This window comes from Typopeltis vanoorti, chromosome 22 (assembly GCF_054136105.1).
Source record: "Typopeltis vanoorti isolate ZY-2024b chromosome 22, IOZ_Tvanoo_1.0, whole genome shotgun sequence".
Taxonomy (NCBI): domain Eukaryota; kingdom Metazoa; phylum Arthropoda; class Arachnida; order Uropygi; family Thelyphonidae; genus Typopeltis; species Typopeltis vanoorti.
Window position 1 is genome coordinate 30883610 of NC_143570.1, and position 18573 is coordinate 30902182.

Here is an 18573-nt window from a genome sequence, read left to right on the forward strand (position 1 = left end):
TGTGTGCAAGGTATTTAAGTTTTCTCTGAAAGATGAGTCCCAAGAACTTGGCTTCTGTTGTTATTGGAATAACAGTTCCTCACATTTTTAATTGAGGATCTGGGTGAAGTGTGTGTTTTCAACAGAAGTGTACAAAGACTCTTTTTTCTGTTGAAAACCTGAACCCATTACTAAGATCCCATAGAGAAACACGATCAATTGCTTGCTGAAGTTGTCTTTCACAGTTACCCTAATGTTATGAGTGACAGTAAATTGTGAAGTCATCAACATATAGAGTACTGTCTACAGTGGAAGGAAACTGTTCAGTGATTGAGTTAACTTTGATAGCTAAAGGTGTGTCACACTTAAGACAGAGCTTTTGGGAACACCCTGGTCTTGATTACATGGCCAAGATAGCAAACTTCCCACTCTCTTGGAAAGTTCACCCAGACTGTGGCATAAACTTTTTCCATGTCAAAGAAAACTGAAACCAGACATTCGTGCTTCAGGAATGCATCTCTTGTACAAATTTCTAAATGGACCAAATGGTCTAAAGTTGAACAACGTCTTCAAAAGCCACATTATGTATTGGAGAGTAGATCATTGCTTTCTAAATGCCAGAGAACTCTGACATTAACCATTTTCTCTAATATTTTACAAAGACAGCTGGTCAGAGCAATAGGTCAATAATTTCATAACAAAATTACTAATAATGAAACAAAGAAATTCAAAATACATATGCTTGATGGAATTTCAGATGCTGTCTTTTGTTCACTAGTTTGACTATGAATGATAAAAAAATCAAACACTGAAGGATTTTAAAATCCTTCAGTGAATCAAAACCTGTGTGTTATTGATTTCAAAATATTGAGAATTTAAATATTTTTTGTATTCCTCAGCTGCGTGACTGCTGGATAAGCTAACTGCAATTTACATCATATTGAAAGACAAAATTATTAATAAACTAGATATACATCACATCTAACCATCATTTCATTTTACATTATTTAATACTTATCAGTCTCCTCAAGTCTGAGGACTCGTGACACTAGCCACAATGTCTCTCCATTTCTTTTTGTCTTTTGTTGAAGAGGTGGCCAACTCCAAAATAAGTCTGGTGATCTTTTTTAATCTGGTTCAACCATCCTGGTCATCCTCTTTTTCTTTGCCCTGGATGATAAGTTTTTCCAGGTTGTCATTTTCACATCTTGAAATGTGACTGAAATATCTGAGAATTCTTTCATTTACAATGTCACATAGCCACCTCTTGATTTTCAGTTAACTTATTATACTTTCATTAGACCTTTTGTCCGTCCAGGAGACTCTCAACATCCTTCACAAGCACCACATCTCAAAACTATTTTTCTTGTCCATATCTTTTTTACTGAGTATCCAAGATTCTGCACCATAAATGAAAAAATCGAAAACACCAAGCTATTGACCAGTCTTGATTTAGTGGTGATAGAAATGTTGCTGTCTTTTACATATTTCCTGCAATTGCACCATTGCTGACCTCGCCATGGTAATTCTTCTTTCAATTTCTATTTGACATCTACTCTTGGGGCTTATTAGAGCTCCAAGGTAAATGAATTCATCTTCCTTCTTGAAGTCAATGTTGTGGGAGAAATTGTCATTTTCATCTATGGTGATGTATTTTGTTTTATCATGATTAATTCTTAAATCATATTTCAGGCTTTCCCATTCAACTCTAATTCAATTTTAATGAGGAAGTTCAATTCTCCTTTGCTGCTGGCAATAAGAACAGTATCATCAGCATACCTAAGGTTATTTATCTTTTTTAATTTTAATTTAAACCACCAACTGAGAAACCACTATCGTATTCATTAACTGCCTTTCTCATAATGTATTCTCCATAAAGATTGTATAGATCAGGGGAGAGTAGGCATCCTTGTCTCACACCTTTCTTGGTATTGAGTCACTGGGATGTTTTTCCATCCATCTTCACCACAACCTGATTCCTCTCATAGAGTTGTTTTAAAAGGTGTGTCAAATGTTCATGGATGCCCATTTTACTTAGTATTTTCCACAGGTCCTCCCACTTGACAAGGTCAAATGCTTCGGCATAAGCAATGAAGCACATATACAAGGTAATAATAAATTCTTGAGCCTTTTCAACCAAGTGCCTTAGTTTAGAAATTTGATCTCTGGTTCCACGTCCTTTTCTAAAATCTGCCTGTTATGCAGGAAGTTATGTTGCTCAACATATTGTTTAAGTCTGTCTTAATTTTTTTGCATGTGAGATCAAGGCTATAGTTCTATAATTATTGCATTCATTGGCATTTCCTATTTTGTGTATTGGGATAAAAATGGATTTTATGCAATCATCATACCAATCTCCTGTCTTCCAGATTTTATTACAAATTTTTCTGATGATTTCAATTCCTATGGGTCCTAGATGTGAGAAGTTCACTTCGTATTTGGTCATGGCCTGGGATTTTCCCTTTTCTGAGTTTTTTTTAGAGCTTCTTCGACCTCTTCTTTGGGAAAGAAGAGGTTGAAATCTGGTGTTTTCTTTGTTGAATGACATTGAATTATCTTTGTATAGATTTGAGCAATAGTCTTTCCATCTACTAAGGATGTCCATTGGATTAGTAAGACGATTGCTGACATCAGCTATAATTGAATACTGTGGTTTAAATTTTCTATTCAACAGACTTATTTTGCTAAATAGGTCTTTGTTCTGATTTTGATTTAAGTGATCATCAATTTCTCTGCATATGTTGTTGATAAAGTTGTTTTTATCTTTAATGCAAAGTTTTTTGATGAGCTTGGATAACTCACTACAGATCTGTCTATCATCTTCCGTTGAAAGTTCTTTTGATATTATTTCTCATCTTTTCTTGACTCGTTTCACAGTTTCATTTGACATCCAGGGTATGTTGATTCTGTATTTTTTGGGCAGCATTGACTTTGCAGTTTCCAGTAATATTATTTTGGTTTTATCCCAAAGTTCTTCTCTTGGGGTTGTTTCATCAGTAATTCTCTAGTTTTAGAAATTTATTTTCCACTTTAATGCTATATGTCTCAGTAATTCCTGTGAAGTCTTATCTGGGTGGATATGTTATTTGTTTTCAAGCATATTTTCATATCAGCAATGAGGAGTTGGTGATCAGAGCCACAATCAGCTCTGGGAAATGCTTTAACATTTTTCGCCCTCCATCTTTTGTTAATAAGGATATAATAAATTTGGTTCCTTCTTCTGTCTACAGGCGGTCTACAGGTGTATAGTCTCCATTCATGTGATCTTAATACTTATCAGTATAGTGCATATATTGCAGTCAACTTATATGTAAGATATCTAATTTAACACTTTGTAAGAGAAGATTTCAGAATTGAGAGCTACCCTGCAAAAAGGTATTATTTAACGTTTCTAATCATAACTTGACATCAGCAGAAGCTAGCATTTTAAAGAAAGGGTTCAATTTTGCAGTCACACCAGAGTATATCCCTAAAATAGATATTATTTACAACATAGAAAAGGCCCTTTATTTTCTACCTCAACCAGTTGCAAATGACATTAGATTGAAGACCGCAATCCTTCTCTTATCTTCTCATCCTCCTAAAAAGAACATCAGTTCCTTAGGAAAAAAAGAGCACTTTCAAATTTAAAGAAGAACAAAGATATTATAGTACTCGAGGCTGTTAAAGGCATTTCAACTATCATCTTGAATACAACTGATTATATGTCCAAAATTTCAATTCTACTTTCTGACACCTCTACTTACACTCCATTAGATTATGACCCTACTTGGACAAACCGTGAAGAAACCAATAACCTTTTAGGCAACATGACTACATGGCCTACAGATCTCAGAAAAAGATTGAAATCTATGCACCCCTAGCTCCACAATTATATGGAACACTGAAGGTACACAAGACCAATATTCCTCTTCGGCATATCATAGATGGTATTAGCTCACCTACTTATTTGTTATCTAAACATCTGACTAATCTTATAAAGGAGCACATCAGATACACAACTGCCTACATCAAAAATTCACAACACTTTGTAGAAAAACTAGGAGAAATTTCTATCTCATCAACAGACATTCTAGCTAGTCTGGATATTGTATTGTTGTTTACAAATATTCCTGTGGACGAACTTATAGTTAATCTGTTCCCTCAAGAAATCTCTCAACTATTTAGACATTGTCTCAACTCAAATTTTTTCCGACAGAATGGGAAAATCTACAAACAATTATTATATCTGGCTTTGCAATGGGAAGCCCTCTAACTCCTCCGTGTGCTAACTTATTATTCATGGAAAACTTTGAAAAGACTTGTAATCTACAAATCCTAAACCATCACTTTGGTGGAGATACATAGATGATATATTTATGATACGGAAAACAGTGTGGTGAGTTACACAATTTTCTTTCATCTATTAACTCCTCCCATCATAAAATCAAATTCACTTTAGAACTTGAAAATGAAGGAAAATTACCTTTCTTAGACATTCTAATTTCAAAAAAAGAACACGGAAGTTTGATAGGACAAACATCAAGAAGTTTAGAAATAAGGCAAAAGGAGCATATTGGAGACATCAATAGAAATAACATAGAAGACAGCTCAGGCCTGGCATTCCATTTCTCCCACACTCACCACAATACTGAATGGCACAAGAGCTCCATATCTTACAAAGAAGACAACTTCAGCACCAGCAACACCAAAAAGGCAAAGATGGCAATCCACTCACAAGGCAGTCTCAACAGAAACCAAGGAATGATTTTATGTGACATTCGGAAGTCACTTGTTACAGTGATCTTAACCAGTGGGTAGTGGCCCTCTAGGGGGCTGCAGAAAATTTATAGAACATTTCTAGTTTTTAAAATTTTGAAATCTCTTAAAATAATTATTTTTTGCTCTTTATTTTACTTTGTTTCAAACTTGTATCGTTTTGTATTAGTAATCTGAATTATGCAGTTTAATGCGGTAGTTTCTTTTGTGGTGGTGCTACGAGTCGACTTTTCTCTGCTTGCAACACTGCAAGTCGTGGCATCTGTCTACTGGACGTGTGATAGAAGTGTTTCTCTGAAGTTTAAACAATACAGTACAAATGCATAGAATGCATAGAATTAAATGCATAGAACTTAACGTTGTTAAGTGCTACTTGAGTGCAATTAATTTTCGAAACTTTCAGTGCTGTAATACTGATTTGTTATTTCTTAAAATTTACCCATTATAAAATGAGCAAACAAAGAACATTATTTGATTTCCTAAATCAAATAAATTTCCTAAGGTTTTTACAGTAATATTTAAGTAAAGTTGATTTCTGTTTTCTGATTTTTGTCATTATAATCAGAAAGTAAAACCACTATATATTTTTTTTTTAAATAAGTTTATCATTATGTTACTACAAACTAAGGGGCCATGAAAATATTTTAGGATACTTAGGGGGGGGGGCACAACTACTAAAAGGTTAAGAACCACTGACTTATTAGACCTTTCAACACGTTGGACTTCAATTTTTCTGCAAACGATTGTGCACACCTGCTGAATAATGACTGACCCATGCCACGTATTTCTGTTTTTACTTTTATTTTTGTGTAATGATTCCTACATATTCAGTTTTTAGTTATATAATGATTCATATTTACTGTTTATTGTATATTTGTTTGTTCATTTTTAATGAACCCAGGTGAAGTCACTAGCACATGTGGTGAAACCAATAGGTTTAATTAAATAACTATTACGACCTATAAACCCAGTGTTAATTATTTTTGTTACATGTAGGATATCTATTTTTGCATATTTTGGAGTTCATAAATTAGAATCATTTGCAGTGCATATATGGTACAATATCTACACTCAAGATGGTAAGAAACAAGCAAAGAAATTTCTGTTAAGAAGCAGATACATTAAGAGTAGCAACCATTCAAGAAAAATTTCATTAATGAATATATCAATACATCAGTACATTTTTACCAGCAGTGTAGTGTAATTAGATTTAGTTCACCTTCAATCCCTGTAACCACTCTTTTCGCTCTTTATCATCATGAAGCATGCTCAGATCAAGAAAAAAAAAACAATAAAAATCAGGTGCAATCCAGCTCCACTACAATGCTGATGTCTATAAAAGAAATATTTTTAATGTGACCAGTAAATAAACAGTTCAATTATGAACTCTGTTTCAGTTGTGTACTGATTCAATTATGTACAGTAAAATTTTACCTGAATTTTATCTGCAGTGTCCTTAAAATCATAGCATTTTCCTGATCCAGTGTGAGCTAAAAAATCTTCTATTAATCGTAAACCAATATTATATCCCCTAAAAAAATATGGAAAAAACACAAAATCAAAATTCTATCATTTATCTGGGATTCAATCCTTCTGGATAAAGAGAAAATGGTAAGAATAACTAGATGCTAGGATGGTGAGGGGAAAAAAAAAAAAAAATGCATCAAATATCTAAATCTAATTCCAGCCAAAATTTGATGGCAGAAATAACCTTTCTAAAATACAAAAAAAAAAAATATATATATATATATATCAAATATACACTTATCTACTAATAATTATCCAGACACCCCTGTATTTGAAGTTATGGAACATTCCAGGTTTGTTAATAACATAAAAACTTGTGTATAGATAGTAGGAAGCAGTATTTCATCATAGCACTTGAATACAGGTGGTATGTCAATAAAACATGAACTCAGTGACTTCGAAAGGTGGCATCGTGGGCTGTCACAATGGTGGAATATCCATATGTGCCATTGCCATTCAACTGGATCATTCAAAATCAACGGTTGGTGATGTAATCAACAAATGGAGACATTCTAGCATCACTAGTGTAGGAAAATACCCAGGGTGGCTGTCACTCTGACTGACAGGGACAGGAGAGTGTTAAAATGGGTGGCATGCAAAAACCAGCAACAATCAGCACAGACCATCCATGATGAGTTCCAGAGCACCAGTAACACATGGTGAGCACTAATAGTGTACAAAATGAACTCCATTTACTGGGTTTCCACAGTAGAGTAGCAGTACACGAGCAGAACATCACAACAACAACAAACAAGGTGGCTCTTCTGGCCTGGTGAAAGAATGTGTGAACTGGACAACCGACCAGTGGAAAACGGTACTCTGGAGCTTGGTAAAGTTTGGTGGTGGTGGAGTAATGGTGTGGGATACATTCAGCTGGTTTGGAGTGGGAGCTCAGTACCTTGATATTCTGGATAATCAGGTGCTGCCTATACTGTGGAGTTTTTATGGAATGGACCCATGTTACTATCAAAGATGACAATGCCCCATGCCCACAAAGCTGCAGCTGTTATGGAATGGTATGAAGAGACTTCTTCCACTTCTTCCTTAGAAGAACCTTCTGTGGGACCATAGGCACAAATAAGTTTCATTGTCCATTTCCCCAATTTGAAGTCTGCCCACATAACTCCACTTAAAACTGCTTTCCAATCAAGAAATGTATCATCAAGTTCAGTGTTGAATGCTATTCCTTCCTTTCCTTGATCATTATAGTCTGAAAACAGCATCATATACCTATTATTTAGTAATATCGCACCTGTTTTTGTCTTCTTTGTCAGTAATGACAATTATGTCCACGTGGTACTTTTCCAATTCTTCTGCAAGTCCGATTTCCTTTTTATTGATACTCCTTCTAGATGAGTTGGAGCTTGTTCCAGTAGCTGACGTTTTCCCTGTTCACCTGGTTACTTGACGAAAACAGTGGGGGCCTTGTTCAATCAGGTGACACCCAGTCGGCTTGAAATCTCATGATGTTGTACCATCATATGCATATATGGTTTAAGCCAATAAAAAGTGCAATTTGGTTGACTAAGTCCTAAGCCAGCCCATCCTTCTTAGTTCAGTACTCAGTACATACCTACTAATGGAGCACACCACATGAAGGTGAGGATTGGATATTAGGTCATAAGCTGCAGTCAGTTTGCATTCCTGAAAGGCAATGTGGTCTTTTCCCATTGAAAATACAATATGTACTACATTAAGTTGAAGCACTAAAAAGCATAGCACAAAGGTTTTCTTCTTTTCTATTTCTTAAATAAACAAAATGACTCAGATATTTCTGAATATTAACAATGCTATAGCAATAACTTAATACAAACCAACATTTAGTATATCTGCAATTCAAGTTACTGAATTTTTTTTTTCAAGCAGCTGAGTGACCATACCACCTGAGATTACTTCTACTAACACATTCCTGGATGCTAACAATGTCATGTTCTTTTCTAACATCCTCGTTCTTAATACCACTGATGCCATCTCTTCATGTTCCCTAATCTCTCTCAGGACTTTCATATCTGTGTAATCTTTGGTCAAGTGTTTTATTTCTAGCCCAGCTCTCAGATTCATAAATTAAAATTGGTTTGAACACTGTCTTGTACACAGCTAATTTAGTGTTTTAACTAATTTCTCTTTTATTCTATATAAATTTATTCAGTTGACTTCCTACCATACAAGCTTTATAGATTCTGTTGTCTATTTCCATATTTATCTTCTTCGCTAAAAATCATGCTTAAGTAGCTGAAACGTTTTACTTGTTCTATAGATTCTCCATTCACAATGCAGTTAATATTTTCAATGCTTCTGCCTATTTTCATTGTCTTGTTATTGCTGACATTCATACCAAATCTATTACAATAGTTATTCAATTTAGTCAGGGAATCTTGCAGACTTGTACTGGATTTATTTAGAAGTATAGCATCATCAGTATAAAGTAAAGAGCTGATATTAACATCTCCGATTTTGATATCAGGTTTAATACAACTTTCCTTCATAACGTGACCCATATAGATATTAAATAACAGAGGGGATAATGTACACCAGATTTAACATTAAACCATCTTCCTGTACTTCCTTCAATTTTAACTGCTGACTTACAACTCAAATAAAGATTAAGTATTGGTTGATAAAGCACCCCATTGACACCATATAACTAGTTTTGAATAGCTTTTCTCATGGCACCTTGTCATATGCCTTTTCCAGATATACAAAACTTAAATACAGATCTTCATTATATTCCCATGATTTCTCAACTATCTGTCGTAAAGTGAAAATCTGATCATGACAGCATCTATCTGGCCTGAATCCAGTTTTTTCTTCACCAAACTTTCCTTCTCAACCGTTTCTCAAGTATACTTGCATAAATCTTACCAGGAACACTTAATAGGGAAATACCTCTGTAATTCTCACATTCAGTTTTATTTCCCTTTTATATATGATTATTACGAGTGCTCTACTCCAATCATCTGGAATTCGTCACTCAGACCAGCCCTTCTAAACTATGCAGTGCAGCCAGTGTAAGACTTTTATACCTCCCTACTTGAGCATTTCTGGTGGAATATCATCTACTCCAGCTGCCTTTCCAAATTTCAGACTTTTGATGGCTTTTTATACTTCAAGCACAGATGTGTATTCCTGGTTTCATGCCTGTTGAATGTTTTTACCACTGTGCTGTCACTGATTATTTCGTTTAGCAATTTTTTGAAGTAATTACTCCATACATCAAGGATATCTTTTTCTCCTGTTTTCTTATCATCTTTATCATCTCTAATTCAGCAGTCTTTTACAGTACTCTTTCCTCCATTTCTGAGCTTTTTCAACAGCTTCCGGAATATCTTGCCACCTTCTTGATATTTATTTTCCATGTTCTTACCAAAAGCAGTGGTGTAGCTAAAGCTTTTGCCGCCCGGGGCAGTCCCTGAGTTTGCCGCCCCTCTCAATACACACCAAAAATACCATAAAAAGTCAAAACAACTATAATGAAATAAATTAAAACACTATGTTTATTTTTTAAATAAAACTTTAATTTCAATATTCTAAAATGTTATTTTTCTTACTTTTCTATAGCAAAATGGTCGATGATATTGGTAAAGTCTATTTCATAATAATGTAGGTAATTCTTAATCTATTTCATTTATAAAAACTCCTCTCATAACTAGCAACACCTACAGCAATTGTGAGGAAAATTTGCAATAGTATTACAATATTTGGAAATGAGTTCTTGAGACTGTATTTAAAATTAACTGCAAAAGTTCAAAGTGCTGCCCGGGGTGCACTTTCACCCTCTGCCCCTCAATAGTATGCCTCTGTACCAAAGTCTTCCCATCACTTTTGTTTAGCTAATTTTACACAGTGTTTAGCTTTCTTACATTTGTCTCTGTATTCTCTAAGAGCACAAGCTGACTTATTTGCCAGGAACTTTTGATATGATTCTTCTTTTCTTTCACTGCTTCTTTAACTTCTTGTGTCCACCATGGAGTTCTGATTTTTCTATCCTTGCGGACAACCCACCACATGCTTCTTTGGCTGAATCAGTCAATGTTTTCTTCAAGATTTGCCACTGAATCTCTAAGGTTTGGTTCCTGTACTCAAACTCTTTCATTTTTCGTTGAATAATGTTTGTGTATTTTAGTCTATAGTTAAAATCTGAGAGCTGCTCAACTTTTATTTGCTTTAAAATTTCTTACATAGATAACATACTAAATGCTACCCATAAATCTCCTCCATCTACCACAGAAGAATACAACAAAACCATTACCATTCCATACATTAAAGGCACATCTGAAAAGATATCTCTAGTGCTTAACAAACACCAACTATGCACAGTATTTAAACCTTATATAAAATTAGCAACTCTCATCCGTTCACCTAAGGACAAATACACTCCTTTATCACATCCAGGTGTCTATGAAGTGCCCTGTTCTTGCCATCAAGCCTACTATGGACAGACAGGAAGAAATGTGGACATCCGCCTCAGTGAACACAAAAAATATATCCGACACTTTCGCTATGGTAAGTCGGGTCTGGCAGACCATGCTTTGGATACCCCTGCACACAGGATCAATTGGAAAGAAACAAAAGTAATGCACAGAAGCTTCTACAAGTCAGAGAGGTTATTCCTGGAATCAACAGAAGCCTTAAAACATAATCCAAACCTTAACAAGTATGGCTGTATAAATCTACCAAAGATTTCGGAGACAGTCATCCTAAGACCAAATTAATATTTATTACTTTTATTTTTTAATTTATACTTTTCAAACTTTTTAAGACTATCATTTGGACTACTATTTCAAAACTTTGATTTTTTTTTTTTTTTTTTTTAACCTAGATGGTGCCATATTAGGACTTTAGTCTTGTGTTGCACGCCGTAATCACTTTTACTAGCCCCACTGTTACACCGGATTGTGGTTGTCTTGCCTTTGTAACAAACTTTGTGTTGTGTGCTCTGAAGATGCTGGATATAATACCAGCGAAATATTAGCTTTTAAGTTAATAAATAGTTATTTTCTTAACCATCTGTGTTCTTATTATACCGTGAAACCTATTACAACATTTATGTTGGAGCATTATGTTAGTAATAACCAGTATATGTCCTGAACACATTGCAAAAGTTTTAAAAACCACTAAATATTTCTGTTGCCTTTTGCCCCATCAGAAATATCTCCACCTTTCTCGCTTCTCCTAAGGACAAACTTCCACCTCTCAATTATCCAGCCATCTACCAGATTCCTTGCTCTTGTAGGTTATCTTATTTTGGACAAGATAACCTAGAAAAACATAAGTCTTATATTAAATACCATGAGCCTGTAGAGTCTAGACTTATGGAACATGCTATCGACGCTAAAAACAGAGTTAACTGGAACAAGAAATGAGTTCTTTGTAAAAATTGTTACATTAACAGAACAGCTTTATAAAGAAATGTGGAGAACTTTACTTCACTGTCCTAACTTAAACAGATCTAATAGTTTACATGGATCCCCTTTGTGGGAGATTGTACTTTTTAAATCAGCTATTATAAAAAATTATATAAATATATATAATTAAAAAATAATAATAATAAGTTAGGAAATTATTGACCTTTTATAGTTATCTTACATTAGCTACTTCTTTTTAGAATTGTCTGTTAATATCTAATTGCAATTCTGTGATCTTGTACTGTCTATGCCTATGATACCTAAGCAAAATTTCTATGCTAATAGAGTTTTTTACGTGACTCCTGTTTTATAATTCTTTTCGATATGCCAACTCACAGTATACATTACTGAAACAAACAGGAAGGTATTTACATAAACAATCACACCCATCCTTCCTAACAGCAAAGTATTCTCAAAAGATTTACTCACTGATTTCAAGGACCTTTGCAACACCTTTTTAGCAAATTTTGCTACAGACCATTTAAAACTGATAAAATAATGCTTGCACCCTGCATTCCCCTACACCAAACACACAGGATCACGGTTAAACTATCCCATATGTTAAAAGTGTGTTTATAAAAATAGCCAAAGTTCTCTGCAAATATGATCTCCATACCACTTTCGAATCTTTCATTCAGCTAGCTACCTTCCTCCATTTTCCTCAAGATCAACTGCATTCTTTTGAACATTCTGGAGTGTAAACTTTCTTGTGCCTGATGTTTAGCATACTTTGGACAGACCAGGAGATCAGTTAATATCTGCCTTGAAGAACACAAAAATTACATCCTCAATCATTTATATGGCAAGTTGGGATTGGCAGATCATGCTCTGAATATTCCTTCATATAGGATTAGATAGAAGAAAACATCTATATTACATAGAAGTCGTTATAGGTCTAAGAGACTATTTTTAGAATCAGCATCCACTATGAGGCACAATCCCAACCTAAGTAAGTATGGTTGCATTAATTTACCAAAGATCTGGGAGACTATCAGTTTGAGACCTGACTTCTCGAAATTAATTTTATGTTTATCAAGCCCATATATGGGGCCATCTAAGGACATTAGTTCTATTTTCAGTTACAATTTGAATTGTTTTCCATAATTATTTAGTTCAGTGCTGTATGCCTGTCACAGTTATAACTGTACTCCAGCAAAATATTAGGAAGTTTAATAAATTCATTTTTTCCCCTTTCGGTGTTGTTTATAGCATTACACATTATTATGAGGGATGCACATTACCTCCATGCTTATTCATCATCTATATGGAATGTATTATGGAAGAATAAATTAAAGATGCCAAGAAATTATATTCTTGGTTTAATCCTTTATCCAAGTGTAAGCAAACAAAGTTGCACCTGAAGTGATGTGAAGTTATTAGCTTCTATATACGAGTTGCCCAGTCCTAAAATTACTTCAGACACAAACTTTGTTTGCTTATACTTGGATAAAGGATTAAACCAAGAATATAATTTCTTGGCATCTTTAATTTATAGTATTACCAAGTGGAGAATCTTCCAACATCTATCTCTAATCCAGAGTATTTTAATAATAAGGTGTGACACCTTTTGGCTACTCGTATATGGAAATATGACTTCTGCATTACTTCAACCTTGATATCACTTCTGGGTCTGGCTCCCACTGATGTGCCGTTGTGTAGAAGGGGCTCCTTTCCCTACGATATGAGTGGCTCTACTTGGGGACAGGTTTTTGCCTGTCTGAGTAGGACCACTGTGAGATTATGGATTTGCTTGGTGGTGGAGGTGAACCTGTCATTGGGCAGAGCCTCTACTAAGGGTTCCTCTCTGTGGCAGGGTAGGCCTGTCACTGCATGGAACTAATGCTGAGTAAAATTATCCTCTTGGTCGCTCGCACCTGCTGAGCATAGAGTGATCTGGAGAATTGCCTGAGTTCTCGGAGACTTTAGTTCAATTATATAGTGAAACCAGTCTGGGTAGTGACCCATCCCATAATGAATATCATTAAACTTGTCTGTAAAGATATGTGCTTTGCATTATGGGATACTAAGGCAAGTGATGTGAAGTCATTAGCTTCTGTATATGAGTTGCCCAGTCCTGAAATTACTTCAAGCACAAACTTTGATTGCTTACACTTGGATAAAGGATTAAACCTAGAATATAATTTCTTGGCATCTTTACTTTATAGTATAACCAATTGGAGAAACTTCCAACATTATGAAAGAAAGTATCATTAAACCTAATATTAGAATAAAAGATGTCATACTGAGCTTTATGCAGATGATATTTTATTCTTAAACATATTCAATGCAAGTCTCCAGGATTCTCTAAGTAAACTGAATTAAAGCTGTAACAAATTTGAAAATAGGCAGAAACATAGAAAACTTCAGGTGCGTTCTCAATGGACAACCTATAAAGCAAATTAAATACTTCAGCTATTTCACCACAGTTTTAGTGATGATGGCAAATTAAGTTTGGAAAGAGATAACAGAATAAGAAAAACTGATATGGTAAGGAACCAGTTGAATAAATTTATGTGGCATAAGAGAGAAATTGACCAAAAACACTAAATGAAAAGGATATAAGATAGCATTTAAAACAGTTTTATGTTATGGATATGAGAGCTGGTTAAAAATAAAACACTTGATCAAAGATTAGAGATCACAGATATGAGAGTTCTGAGAAAATTGAGTGGCCAGAATAGATGACGTCAATGCCAGAATCATTAAAAATGACAACATTAGGAAGAAACATTTGCATTCAAGAATGTGCGAGCAGAGTTAATCTAAGGTAATATGGTCACTTAAACAGAATGAGAGAAGAAAGGTTAGCAAAATAGGTGTTTGATGGCAAGAAAAATACTAGGAGAAAGATAAAGATCTAGGTGGGTGATTTAGACAGAAGTGCCTAAGAAGAATAAAATGTTAGATTTGACAGCACTGGAGGACAAAGTAACAGACCAATTTGGAGGAAAATTGTTGATATAAGATTAATAATAATGTAAACTTAATCATATATAGCACTGTCATAGAAGCTTGAGCCTCTGTGGCTCATTCAGCATAGATGAAGCCCTTTGGTCAAAACGACCTGGGATCAATTCCCGTCTATGACGTGAGGAACCTTTATCTGATCTCTTTCAACTAAAGGTGAGTTAGCAAGTCTCGTAATCCAGAGGAGCGAAAAAAATTTTGCTCCTCTGGATTAAATTCTCAAAGATAGATAGCCTATAACCAAAACATCAATTATTTCAGTGGGCTAGAAATATATTTACAAAAATATACATTGTTGCAATCTAGAATAATTGTCTGAGGATCAAAAAGGATTTGTTCTACATATATTTATTTCAACCTCTGGAATAAACTAAAAAATTAGAGAACAAGTAATAACAGTTTACTCTAGTGAAAATACAAGGTGATTAAAATTCAAGTATCCCTATTTAATGCCTTGTGGAACATCATCCAGTGATCCAAATGCTGTGAAACTTCGCAGGAATACATTGTACGTCATGCAGAAGCGATAACTAAACACACCGAGAAAAATAAAAGTTGTTCAAAAAAATGCGTATAATTTGCATATCATGCAACTCTGTAGGTGCCTGGAGGGTTTAAAAAGATGGACATGGGATTTTCCCCTTCATTCTAGTTGTTAATACCGCCCACAGTCATGGTACTAACCTTGCCCCAACATGTTTGCTTGTGAAGCTGTACTACCTACACAATTGTGATGCTGTTACTGCACTAAGCAAATTTCATCACCTGAACAAATGTCAACGAGGTCCACTATTTCCACGTACTATACAGTGAATGATTAGTTATTTTGAAGAAACGTAATTGTTGGGAGTTACACCTGACAGAGGTCGCAAACCAATCAAATCACAACCCATGTATGAAGTTGCTACTGCCGTTATGGAGCAGGTCATGAATAACAGCATTGGTTTCTGCAGTACACATGCTGTATCAAGACACACGGATGTGGCTTACACAAGTGTCTGGAAAATTCTGCATTTCTATCCACTCAAGATAACCCTCACACAGGAGTTGTGCCTGCAGGACTTTGAAAGTCAACTGACATTTCTTGCTCGAGTGGAGTTGGATGCTAGATGGTAGTGGGTGATTTTGTGAAGAAATGAGGCAATCCAACAAATTCCTTTGCATTCGCCCAAAGTTACTGTCTGGTGTGGGTTTACAACTTCATCACTGGACCATTCTTCTTTGAGGATATTCACCAGTCAGGTTCTGTGACCTGCTCAGTTATTGCTGAGAGATATTGTGATATGATAAACAATTTTGTTGTGCCACAGCTACAGCAGAGCCTGTGAATGGATTCAGTCATTTTCATGCAGGATGGGGGCCCCCCCTCCATACATCAGTTGATCCATATAGGAGAATCTTCAAGAACATTTCATGGAAGGCAGAATGATCAGCCATGCGTTTTGAAACTGAATGGCCACTTCGTTCACCTGATCTGACCCCCTGTGACTTCTGGTTCTGAAGATTTCTCAAAGACAGGGTTTATTGAGATCATCCTGATAACTTGCTACCCCTGAAAGACAATAATGCAGAATGTGTGCAACATCGGTCCTGACCAGCTGTGTTCTGCTGTCGAACACATTGTGCAGAGGATACAGTTTGTGGCAAAGGGAAGAGCAGCACATTGAACAGTACACCCCATGAACACATAATGGAAGTGAATAAAAATGTTATTTATGCTTATTGCTTTTCTCCTTATACACAGAAAAATTACATCACATTTGGTGCATCATACAATGCCCACAGAACTACTTTTTTTTGCTTCTCAGATATCACTTCCACTTGATGCACAATGTATTTCTGCAAAGTTACACAGCATTTGGATCATTGGGGTGATGCTCCACAAGGCCTTAAACAGGAATACTTTAATTTTGATCACCCTGTATTTGAACATGATTAAACAATAGAAAGTGTGCATGCACTATCAAGCTGTTTCATGGATTTCTGTATACTACTGGTAGATATGAGAGTGTAGTGATGAATTGATAAAGACCAAATTTGATGTAAAATCATTCCTTGTTTTTTATTGCATTATAGATGATGCATTTCAGCTGATTCTTTCAACATTCCTGAGAAAAAACATGGAGCACTTTTATTTGTTCCCATTGTTGGATCATACTTCCTTGTTTTTGATCCGCCAACTTGTTTTAACTCTGTTCTTAAACAAGTAATAAGTAGCTGGTTGATTACTAATTTAAATACAGAGAAATTTATATTTTTAGACTGCACCACTCTATATCTAGATTAGTCTAATGAAATGTAGTGACACCAACCATCAACTAATTTTATATCAATATTATTCTAAACTTCTAAAGCACTAAAATTCTTAAGTAGACCAAGTTTATCTCTTATGTTTGAAGCTCCCGCTAGGTCCGATAATTTCATGGACAGTGCAGTAAAAGAGATTCAGGCAAACACAATTTTAAAATCATCAAAACAAAACATTTAATTCTGGGTTATATACTATACATATAAACTCAATTCTGAGAACAAGATAATATAAATGTCTTATCTTAACTGGTCACAACATTTTATAGATTCAGTCTATGGGCATTCTGCTATCAGACTTATAGCTTTCACAATATTAAAACAACTTTTAATAGAGTTCAATATCACAAAATCTCTTAGTAACAAATTTTACTATTATCACACTGTCAGTAAAGTCTCAATACATTAATGGTGGCAACAACTGCTTCATGAGTATACATTTTCATACTTCATACTCCGGCTGATTTCAGCAAAAAACATTATGGTTAATGTGGGGAATAACAGGAGGAATTACACATATATCTCTGCATTGAAGTAACATAAAATTGGACAGTTCTTACCGGATAAATCCTTTGCTCATCAATTTCATTATGGGCACACTTTATAACTATATTTACTTAGCACACTATGGCAACACTATTTAGAATAAATCTTCTCAATGATAACTGAACTATTAATGGTCGCACTTCATGTGTATAGACGTACTTGGATAAAGGAAAATGCTCATTCCTTCTTTAACACTATTCGACCAATTCAGCTGTCTGTTAAAGTTCCATATAACCAATAGAACACGTAGTAATTCTTTAACTTCTAGGATTATTCTCAGTTGCCTATTACTTTCCCGGTCCTTAAATAGTCCAATTACAGCGCTAAAATTCTAGACACAGCAATCCTTTGCATTCACTTTGCTGCCTCTCTGTGTTCTCCTCGTCTGTCTGTGCTATCCCCAATGCTCTCGTGTCCCAGAATAGTCGGTACTGAAAAGGAGAAGAGCCCCGGTTTTCTCTGCTCTCAGCTTATATACCTCCCTTCTTTTTCCCACCCAAAATTGTTTCTCACGCTCTCTTATCTCAATTCCTTCTCTGCAGTTGAATACCATATCTCGCGATCCATGTACGCGCTAGCTATTTCTAACCTGTCTCCATAGTAACAAACAAAATAAAATAAAAACAGAAATATTGTATAACATTATACCTTTACATACTGGTAGTGATAAATAAAAAATCAAAATATTATAATTCACATAAGGCATGTTAAGCTTATATATACAATTCCTCATAATATTAAATTAGGAATAATCAAAATAAACAGAATAATATTTCAATACAAGGTCCTATCATTGCTAACACACATTTTAGATTAATTAATAAAATTTAATAAATAAACTCAAGGCAATTACATGAATAACAATTTACAATCATGGGATTAATATCAAATACTTTTTACAAGTATAGCCTTTGGTATGGTGGATTAAGTTGGATTCTGTAAGGAATATTAATAATTTAAATTTCTCCTTAATCAGAATCCAACACCATGCTACTTGATGCTTTATTCCTGTTGTACATACTTCCATTTGTACTAATTTGTGTCTTCTTTTGTTCTCAATGTCTTTGAAAGAGTATTCTCCTGA

The 18573-nt window shown here is 34.8% G+C and overlaps 1 protein-coding gene across 2 annotated transcripts in view; it reads right to left on the reverse strand.

Moving 5' to 3' along the window:
- Bet3 (blocked early in transport 3) overlaps positions 1-18573 on the reverse strand; it is a 164255-nt gene that overhangs the window by 112129 nt on the left and 33553 nt on the right. For both annotated transcript variants that reach the window (XM_090412326.1, XM_090412325.1), the window contains exon 3: positions 6172-6268. In XM_090412326.1, the coding sequence (XP_090268452.1) occupies positions 6172-6268 (97 nt within the window). The remainder of the gene's footprint in view (positions 1-6171; positions 6269-18573) is intronic.